Source organism: Medicago truncatula, chromosome 5 (genome assembly GCF_003473485.1).
Source record: "Medicago truncatula cultivar Jemalong A17 chromosome 5, MtrunA17r5.0-ANR, whole genome shotgun sequence".
NCBI classification, from domain to species: Eukaryota; Viridiplantae; Streptophyta; class Magnoliopsida; order Fabales; family Fabaceae; genus Medicago; species Medicago truncatula.
The window spans coordinates 42,518,569-42,529,660 of NC_053046.1; the positions used below are offsets into that span (position 1 = coordinate 42,518,569).

Sequence of the window (11,092 nt, forward strand, 5' to 3'; positions counted from 1 at the left end):
TTAATGGGAAATGCTAATTAACTTGTCTATTTATGAAATCTTTAACATGAGTCATAAGGGTACAAGTTAACAAGACCCTTCATTAATTTACCAAGCTTGTTTAATGTTTTAACTTCAGGGGACACACAAGGAATGCGGTGAAAGGAATTTAGCAACAAATTCAAAATTCTTTGTGCTTTTGTACCCAAATAAATAGATATGTTTTTTTTACCTGAAATCATTAAAATTTCAGGTAACGATAAGTTAATTATTAAAGGAGTAATGCTAGCAACACTCTTTTGAACACACTCTTTAATACTACATTTCTTATTGGTTTAAATCATTGTGAGTCTACACTTTGAAAATTGAACCTACACAAAGTGATGGGACATACATTAATTTCATCTAATAAAAGAGTGGATGCTACAAAGAGTGTTCAAAAATAAATGTTTCTAACATTACTATTATTGATGTGTTGCCTCTTATCTCATTTTAATAAAAATCTCACCACTAGTTCATATACTTTACCACTAGTTTCTCACACTACACATTCTAACACTAGGGTTTATAATATCATTCTGATTCACGAACTAGTTAAAAGATGTTGTTTTTTCAAGGGCGAGGGTTTGGTTGTTGCTCTCTTAGTTGCACTCTTATCCTTTGAAGTTGATAAATAAATGAAACCAATTACTTCGATTGATTATGAAAGCTCAAAAGACATAAGTATAAGGTGTTTTGGAAAGTGGCCCATAGACCAAAATTAATTCAGATTTTTTTTCCGGTAAGGGTGATTGATTTGGTAATAATGACATATAATTACAAGTCTAGCAAGACCCTATTTGAAAATGATAGATTACCAAATGGAGTTTATCTGAAATCACTAGTGTCTCTTGGTTTAACTATGTAGTGCTATTATTAATTCTTACAAATAATTTATTTGACATAATGACCGAAGTAAATAATACATTAAGCTCTTCAAAATGTTTGTGGATGATTTTTTCATGTGCATAATACAAAAAATATAATTCCACAAAAAAATTGATAGGATCAATTCAATTTAATAAGCCCTTGAAGGAAGATGACAATCGAGTCTGACATGGCGTGCTGCAATTTAATTAACTCTTAATCGCAAATTATTAATATGATGGTGTTGGACGTTTCATTTTGACTCCACAAAGTACACCTTATTCTTCATGTGTGTCTTACTTTTTATTAAATTGCTTTGGACTGGTTGTTCTATTTTTTACCACACAAAGCACACCTTATGCTTCATTTGTGTCTTTATTAAATTGCTTTGCATATATTAAAAAATAATAATAAACAACAGGCACATGTTTGGTGCAAGGAGAAAATGTTATTTAACATGTCTGCATTATATTGAAATTGCAAGTGATCTAATTTTGAGTGTTTTGCATAGAAATCTTCTTTGTCAAGGCACTCTTCAGATTCTCTAGATCAAGCTACCATCATGGAGCTTCAAAACCCTTTTTCGAATATCATCTTCATGCTCTCCTTTCTCATCCTCTTAGTTCTATTCAAAATAGTTCAAAGATGGAGTTTTAACAATTCCACTACCAAATTGCCACCAGGACCATGGAAACTACCCCTCATAGGAAACTTACATCAGATTATCAGCAGATCATTGCCCCATCACCTCTTCAAAAAGTTGGCAGAAAAATATGGACCTTTGATGCACCTTAAACTAGGAGAGGTACCATATGTAATAGTTAGTTCACCAGAAATGGCAAAAGAGGTTATGAAAACACATGACCTTACATTTTGTGATAGGCCAAACCTTCTTTTGTCAACAATATGGAGTTACAATGCTACAAATATTGTCTTCGCTACATACTGTGAACATTGGAGGCAAGTACGAAAGATATGTGTTATAGAGCTATTAAGTGCAAAGCGTGTCCAATCATTTAGGTCCATAAGAGAAGATGAAGTGACAAATCTTGTTAAATCAATAACTGCAAGTGAAGGATCGGTTGTAAATCTCACTCGGAAGATTTTCTCAATGACAAATGGGATAACAGCGCGGGCAGCTTTTGGGAAAAGGAATAGAAACCAAGATGTGTTCATATCAGCAATGGAGAAAGTATTGGTGCTATTAGGAGGATTTGAAATTGCAGATTTGTATCCTTCTATTAAAATGCTTCAATGCATGAGTAGGGAGAAGACCAAAATGGAAAAAATTCATAGAGAGCTTGATATGATAATGCAAGACATCATCGACGATCACAGAAGCATTCACAAGGAAGCAAGCAACGATGAAGATCTAGTAGATGTTCTTCTCAAGATTCAACAGGAAAATTATTACTCAGAACATCCTTTAACCGATGACAATATGAAATCAATCATCCAGGTTAGTCTAAAACCAAAAGTGGTAGCAAGTTTATTTCACAATTTAAAAACTAGTTTATAAATTTGCATAGCTTAGAAGTCTGATTTCTAGAGGAAAAATAATTAGGATTATCTTGATTAATAATAGTAATTTGGAGAGAACATCAAATTAATGACTTAACTTTTGGGTAGCGTTGTACGTAATGTTAATGTTAATCCATTTGTAGGATATGTTCATTGCTGGTACCGAAACATCGTCAGAGGTATTGTTATGGGCGATGTCTGAGATGGTAAAGAACCCAAAGGTATTGGAAGAAGCACAGATTGAAGTAAGAAGAGTGTTTGATAAAAAGGGGTATGTGGATGAGTCAGAGTTGCACCAATTGATATACTTAAAGTCTGTCGTCAAAGAAACATTGAGGTTACATCCCGTTGCACCATTGTTAATTCCAAGAGAAAGTATGAAGCCATGCCAAATTAATGGGTATGAAATCCCAGCTAAGACAAGGGTAATGGTTAATGCTTGGGCTATTGGAAGAGATTCAAGGTATTGGGTTGAAGCTGAGAGTTTTAAACCTGAGAGGTTTGTTAATAGCACAATTGAATTCAAAGGCACGGACTTCGAATTCATACCATTTGGTGCTGGAAGGAGGATGTGTCCCGGAATTGCATTTGCCCTACCAAACATTGAGCTACCTCTTGCTCAATTACTTTGCCACTTTGATTGGAAGCTTCCCAATAAAATGAAGAATGAAGAACTAGATATGACCGAGTCATTTGGGATTACTGTAGGAAGAAAGCACGATCTATGTTTAATTCCTATTACTCGTCGTCTTTAATATGTATTTTCTAAGCAAACAAGTTCAGAACGATGTTCCTTATAAAATTTATGTATGATATTTGTACCACAAATATAGAAATATTTGTCAAGCATTGCATTTGGTTTAGCCTCTTGCTGAATTATTTTATGAATTTGATTGAAAGCTTCCCAATGGAATGAATAATGAAGAACTTGATATGATTGAGAGTCATTTGGGCTTACAGTCCAAAGAAAACACGACCCATATGTTTGGTTCCTATTACTGGTCGTCTACGATATTTATATTGTCTAAGCAAACAAGTTCACAATGTGGTTAGTTTTCTTATACTACTTTCAGCAAGGTGTATGAATCGTTGTTGATTTTTTTTTTTTTTTAAGATTCTACGTTTGACATTAGTTAGATATTCAATTTAGTTCTTCTTAAGTTAATCAGTTTGTTCCAACTCCTTCATCAAATCAACATATGCTAAAGCATTTGCATTATTTTGCACGCCTATTTTAGTAGGTTTAATTTGTAAGGATTAAGATTTCTTTCTTTATCTCTCTCTTGGTTTTCTGCGTAGGACCAGGAGAATGATGCAACAAATTTAGGGTATACTGAATTTCATTTAAAAAATGTACATCCGGAAAATGTACATCCGATATGTAATTATCGGATGTGTATTTAGGGTCTAAGAGATATTAGGGGACCTAAAGAGAAATGTTCGAAATATTTTGTGCTTTAGAAAGAGGGAAAAAAGAGACATGATTAGGCACAATTTTTTTCAAGATTTAATTCTTAATATTATAAGATGTATATGGCGAACATGCCGGTTTTTGTTCTTCTTTGCAGTTTTTTTATAAATTTTTATTTACACTATTATAAATATATCTTTCATCCATTGATCACAAACCACAGTCCTTCTTTTCTTCAAAAAAAAAAAAAAAACGAAACAAACCACGGTCCTTCTTACTCATCAGTACATTTTTCTCATATCATAATTCTCTCTACTTTCATATTCTCTATCATGTCTTCTCCTTCTCCTCCGCTAAAAACCATTAATCAATTCGATCATATAAAAAAAACCTTTTGAAACATATATATCTTCAAAAAAAGCATTAAGAGGGTTGAAGAATCAACTCAACAATTTTTTTATTTAGCTAACGATCTTACTTGAAAGGTGACTCATATTTATTATGGGGAGCCTTTGATCTCATTGGCATCTAATAAACATTTTGATTACTATCGTGAATATAAACTACTTGAGACTAACACGGAAGTACAAGACATGTTTGCGGAACAAGAGTTTGGATTGAGTGGTGATACATGTACCACCCCATGTGGCAATACACCCTTTACACCCATACAAAATTCTGACACGTGGCAACCTGGACCCCACACAAATAGAAGATAAAGTGTGGTTGTGAGATGAACTTACCAAAATATCCCTAATACATAGGGTGTATAATGAGGTGTATGAATAAAGGGTGTTCATGTAACATTTTCCGTTTGGATTAGAACCGCTTTTTTTGTACGTTAAGTCTGAGTAGATTATGATAAGTATCTACAATTAACTTATGTCATGTTTGTTTATCTAATTTAATGTATTTGTATCTTAGCGCATTATCTTCATGTTGTAATAAGTTTTTCAATGAAATTGCATTCCTCATTTATTCTACATTGTCTATTAATGTGTTTAATTAACATAATAAAAATTAACGATAGAGATGAGTTAAACGATAATAATAACTATATGAAGATAATTTAAAATAAAATAAAATAGAAAGTAAATTTAATATTGGTATGAGGAAAATTCGTGCGAATATGACTGTTTTGCTGACACAATCTACATTTTCTCGGTGTTTTTTCCACAACATCCATTTTAGTCCAAATACGAATATTGTTTGGTCGACCATTCTTTAGTATTTGTATGGCGGGTTTGTGGCAAAGCTTGGGACCTTCATGTGGGGGACAATAACTCGTATCGTGGACTATTTCGAACCTTGTATTATGGGTGGCGTATAGACTCTCGTTTAAACTTATGTATAATGGTTCGGTAGTCATGATGAAAGCTAGAACATGTGGCTATAATATTAGAGCAAGGCATATATGTAAAGCTTGAAATTTCTCATAGTCACACAACTCTGCTTACACGTCTACCTTGAAAGATCTCATTGACCTTCCCTCCCTATATTTGATTGTTTCACAGACAGAGAAAGTATATATCTATCGATCAAATCAATCAACTTGATGAGGGTTGAACTTACCCACGACTTCCCGAATCACCTTCATACAGTATTTCGTAAATGGCATAACCCACCCTTACATACGCCTCATGTCATGTGCTCCCTTCATAGTAGGTTGATTGAACAAGAGCTGTGTTATAAATCCAATGAACTTTCCAGCACGATTTTAAAAAAATATATATATTTAAACTATTGAGAGCTCAACAAAGCAGCAATAAGAAAAGGAAGAAGGATCCCACGAATTTGAAAGACATTTTTGTATTGTTTGACGTTCACATGACACCAAAAATAGCACAAAAAGCACCTTACCCTTTTCTCGAAACCAGTCTACTACCAAAAATAGCACAAATAGCACAAGGAATAGTGGATGATTATTTCATGTGGATAATACAAAAAATATAATTCCACAAAAAAAAAAAAAAAAAGTTTTCTAAACCGCAAATTATTAATATGATGTCTGTTCTTGACTTCCAAAGTTTTCTAAAATGTTCATATAAAAAAAATAAAAAAATTTCTAAGTATTTTGATTTAGCGATATGCTTCTTGTGTAGTGGTTGTTTTATTTTGACTCCACAAAGTACACCTTATTCTTCAGTGTGTCTTTTTATTTAATTATTTTGGATTGGATGGTATCAATATTTTTAATTATACGTGCTTTAGGTGTATTGGAGGATATCATCCAATGAGGAGCACCTATTTTTGACCACACAAAGCACACCTTATCCTTCATGTGTGTCTTTATTAAAATGCTTTGCAAATATATAAAAATATTAACAACAGGCACGTTGGTTGGTGCAAGGAGAAAATGTTATTAATAAATAATATTTCTTTACATTGGAACGTGTATCTTAATGTTAATACTGTATTGATTTTATATTAGTATTTGTTGCGTATTAATTAACATGTCTGCATTGTATAGAAATTGCAAGTGATCTAATTTTGAGTGTTTTGCATAGAAACCTTCTTTGTCAACAAGGCCTTTGGATTCTTTAGATCAAACAACCAACATGGAGCTTCAAAACCCTTTTTCGAATATCATCTTCATGCTCTCCTTTCTCATCCTCTTAGTGCTATTCAAAATAGTTCAAAGATGGAGTTTTAACAATTCCACTACCAAATTGCCACCAGGACCATGGAAACTACCCCTCATAGGAAACATACACCAGATTAGTGGCAGCTCACCCCCCCATCACCTCTTCAAAAAATTGGCAGAAAAATATGGACCTTTGATGCACCTTAAACTAGGAGAGGTACCATATGTAGTAGTTAGTTCACCAGAAATGGCAAAAGAGATTATGAAAACACATGACATCACATTTTGTGATAGGCCAAATGTTCTTTTACCTAGAGTATTTACTTACAATGCTAGAGATATTGCTTTCTCTACATACGGAGAACTTTGGAGACAATTACGAAAGATATGTGTTGTAGAGCTATTAAGTGCAAAACGTGTCCAATCTTTTAGTTTCATAAGAGAAGAAGAGGTGTCCGATCTTGTTAAATCAATATCTGCAAATGAAGGATCAATCGTTAATCTCTCTAAGTCGATTTTCTCAATGACTTATGGGATCGTGGCACGTTCAGCGTTTGGGAAAAAGAACAGACACCAACAATTGTTCAAATCAACAATAGAGGAAGCATTGGGCCTATTGGGAGAATTTTGTATTGCTGACTTGTATCCTTCTATTAAAATACTTCAAAAGGTAAGTAGAGTGAAGACCAGAGTTGAGAGATTACAAGGAGAGATTGATAGGATATTGCAAGACATCATCAATGATCATAGAAACAATCACAGTAAAACAAGCAAGGATGAAGACCTAGTTGATGTTCTTCTCAAGGTTCAACATGAAAATGTTCACTCACAACAACCCTTGACTGATGAAAATATAAAATCAGTCATTCAGGTTAGTTTACTCACAATTTAAATACTAATATTTTGAAGAAGATATCAAATTAATAACCTATTTTCTTCCATTACCATTTGCAGGACTTGTTCATTGCTGGCAGCGAAACATCGTCAGGAATTGTGCTATGGGCGATGTCGGAGATGATAAAGAACCCAATAGTAATGGAAGAAGCACAAGTTGAGGTAAGAAGAGTGTTTGATAAAAAGGGGTATGTAGACGAGACAGAGTTGCAACAGTTGACATACTTAAAGTGTGTCATCAAAGAAACATTTAGGCTACATCCTACTGTACCTTTGTTGGTTCCAAGAGAAAGTAGAGAGAGATGTGAAATCAATGGGTATGAGATCCCAGCTAAGACAAGGGTTGCTGTCAATGTTTGGGCAATTGGAAGAGATCCAAAGTATTGGGTTGAAGCTGAGAGTTTTAAACCTGAGAGGTTTGTTAATAGCTCAATTGATTTCAAAGGCACAGACTTTGAATTAATACCATTTGGTGCTGGAAGAAGGATGTGTCCAGGTATTGCATTTGCCTTGCCCAATGTTGAGCTGCCTCTTGCTAAGTTGCTTTATCACTTTGATTGGAAACTTCCAAATGGAATGAGCCATCAAGAACTTGATATGACTGAATCATTTGGACTTACTGTTGGAAAAAAGCATGATGTATGTTTGATCCCTATTACTCGTCGTCCTTAATTAATAAAGATAGAAAATAAGATTCATTTCTCCCATGAAGGAGTATGATGTTCTTAATGAAGAGATTTATTGTACACCACAAACATAGCATGTGTTATAATCAAGTTGTAAACTATTCAAGTATGGTCACACAATGCTTTCGGGTTCTTGCTAAACGGTGACTTTATGATATTGGTTAAGGAATTCATAAATAAAAATTGTCTTATAAATATAATTTTTTTTTATAAAAATTCATTTATTTTGGTTGTTTGATCAATGCCTCTGAGACAGAGTTGCACCAATTACTATACTTAAAGTTTATCATCAAAAAACATTGAGAAACATTGAGGCTACATCCTCCTCCACCACTAAAATAATGCATTAACTTACGAAGGAAGAAATCCACCTGAGATAGATAGCATATGAAGAAAGATTTTTTAGGCAATCAATATCACACAGTTTTTAAAGTCTGGTTACACAACTTTTTAAGTCGGTTCTGAGTTAATCGACCTAAACCATTTTTGTTAAGTCAACTCAAAATCCGACTTAACAACTAAAAAGAAATTAAGGAACTAAAAAAAAATGTCGTCTACTCTTAAATAGGATGCAAAATCGACTTACAAAGTCATTCTTATCCGACTTTGTTGTATTTGAATTTCCAAACTGTTAACAAGTGTTTTATGCAATAATGAAATTATACAAACAATGAAGAAAACACTAAAATACAAAACTTTGATTTTGTTGTAAAATAACATGTTTTGAAGGTTTTGGGTTTCATCTCTGTCAGTTGTCTTGGTGGGAGATGTAAGTAAATACATTTGAAAATGCTCAAGGTAATAGTTTGTTGTATTCAGCTATTGAGATGATAAAAGTTATATTAAAATGGAAACATATTAGACATTTTATTTTATCTTATAATAATCTCCGATAAGCATCAACAATTTTATTTTATCGTTTTGGGCAGCGTCGGAAATTGGACGATGTGCCAGCATATATGATTCTCTGGTCACTTTCCTAAAAAAGAAATGGTTCTCTGGTCACTTATGAAAAAAAAAATTGGTTACGTATGAAAAAATAAATATGAGAATTAGTTGTACCACGTGGGTCATAAAATACAATTTTGGTTCTATATCGTACAATGGTTCAAATAATATAGCCGACATTTATGATTCAAATAAAATAAAATAAAATAGCAATGAGTTATACGATGTAGTTTCCATTGGTGTAATGAATTTATTTTTTTTATTTTTTTTATCTGTTTATAATTATTATAGGTTTAAATAAATCTTTAGTTCCGGCAAATATAAGTCATTTGAATTTTCGTCCCTGAAGTTGCTAATCTTTCCAATCTGCCACTGCAAAATTTTATCATTTGACTTTTGGTCCTAATTAGGTTTTTTTGCTGAGGTGAGCTGTCATCAGCGACGTGGTGTCCATGTGGCAAGTGATGATTGGGTGAGGTGGTTGACTTAAATATGTCTTTCGTCCCTGCAAATATAGATCATTTGAATTTTCGTCCCTGAAGTTACTAGTCAATGTAATTAGGACCATTTTTCAAATGATTAATATTTGCGATGGCAAAATGGAATGATTAGTAACTTTATGGACGAAAATTCAAATGACCTATATTTACAAGAACGAATGACATATTTAAGTCATAATTATATTATAAATACAAGTTTACATACTCCAAACTTAGATCATTAGTTAATCAAAATATTTCCATACCTAATAATATTTAAGCATATAATTAACCATCATTCAAGGCATATGCTAGCTAGCTAATTAAATGGATTCCCTAACTATTACCATTACATTAGCACTATTTTTTATATTCTTTTACTATTTGTTTCTTTATAGTTCATCCAAAGTTTCTCATAGCAAAGAGGCTCCTATAGTGCGTGGTGAATACTTGTTCACCTCCCATTATTGACGGCTTCACTAGGACCCCATAAAATCTTAGGTGCATTGGCTGACAAATATGGACCCCTATTTATCATCAAGATACTTTGGTGCTTAGCAATTGGGAAATGGCTGAGGAATGTTTTACCAAAGTTGACTTGGCAGTTTCAAATCGCCCTAAACTTGAAGTAACTAAACATTTGGCTTACAATGGAGCCATGTTTCCTATGGTTCTTATTAGCGCCAAATAAGAAAGATTGCAAACTTCGAGATCCTAAGTCATAGCTATTGGGTAATCAAGTGTGAGTGATTATGTCCCACATCGACTAGGAATGGAGGAGACAAAAGATATATAAGAGAGGGAACTCATACACTCATTGCCTTAAGATTTTGGATAAGAGTGTGGTGTTTAAGTCTCTTATGGTCTTGGACGTTTGCCCATTGCCGCTCCCGAGGCTCCCCGGACTCCCCAACAGTGGTATCAAGAGCTTCGGGAATCTATTGAAGTTAAAATTGATAATGAAGCTAAAGCGTTAAGGTTCATTTAGACCCTTCCACCTTCTTATGTTCATCTCAAACCTGTTTTGATGTATGGGAAGGAAAGTTTGTGTTTTGAAGAAGTTGCAACTAAAATTATTTCTAAAGAAAGGAGGATGAAAAAGTGTGTCCTTATAGTATTTCCGCTATACCATGCAAAAGGACAAGTTATTGCTAGTGGATTCAGAACAACACACGGGCATTGGCTGGCATTGATGCAAGGTGTGTGGTGAAATATGTCGATGGCTGAAGAACTTCCTGGAAGCCAACATGGGAGTTGCACCATAATCGTTCAGCAAGGTTTTGACGTGAAGAAATTCTTGGAATGGTTCAGTTTCAAATGAAGTATACTCTTTATGGTGGAGTATGATTGTCGGTGTAGACAATGGAAGCGGAAGATGAAACTCTTACAATCAAGGTGAAGATTGTTAGGTTTAATTGTCAAATTTCTTGAATAAAGAAGGAGGTTATAAAATATTAGTTATTGGTGGTTATGTCCCACATCGCTTAGTTTAGTGAAGCAAGGGGAAGACCAAAGTTATATATTAAACCTAGTTTCTTTGTTTTTAGATGCACCAGTCAGTAGCACTTTAAGCTTATATCTGACTTAGTTTAAATGTTTGCTTTGTGAGAGTGTGGGTGTACTGGGGCATTGGGTGAGAATTAGAGAAGTCTATGTGTTGTAACAATTTTCACATAGTAATAAT

The 11,092-nt window shown here is 33.6% G+C and overlaps 1 protein-coding gene across 2 annotated transcripts; it reads left to right on the forward strand.

The window, feature by feature from the left end:
• The first annotated feature begins 1,372 nt into the window (after positions 1-1,372).
• Positions 1,373-8,197, forward strand: LOC11427377 (cytochrome P450 71D10). 2 transcript variants are annotated; one of them, XM_003617658.4, is made up of 3 exons: positions 1,385-1,571; positions 6,500-7,272; positions 7,356-8,197. In XM_003617658.4, exons 1-3 carry the CDS (start codon positions 1,448-1,450, stop codon positions 7,965-7,967), a joined length of 1,509 nt encoding a protein of 502 aa, XP_003617706.1. In that variant the 5' UTR covers positions 1,385-1,447; the 3' UTR covers positions 7,968-8,197. The 2 variants fall into 2 exon arrangements, with proteins under 2 accessions (XP_003617705.1, XP_003617706.1); XM_003617657.4 differs by lacking the exons at positions 6,500-7,272; positions 7,356-8,197 and adding an exon at positions 2,550-3,390 and having other exon boundaries at positions 1,373-2,344.
• Positions 8,198-11,092: the final 2,895 nt, after the last annotated feature.

Bases quoted from the DNA above. Each gene is read 5' to 3' on its own strand.
- LOC11427377 (XM_003617657.4), top strand. From the start codon at position 1,448: ATGGAGCTTCAAAACCCTTTTTCGAATATCATCTTCATGCTCTCCTTT. The intron at 2,345-2,549 runs GTTAGTCTAAAA...ATCCATTTGTAG, and splicing joins ATATGAAATCAATCATCCAG to GATATGTTCATTGCTGGTAC.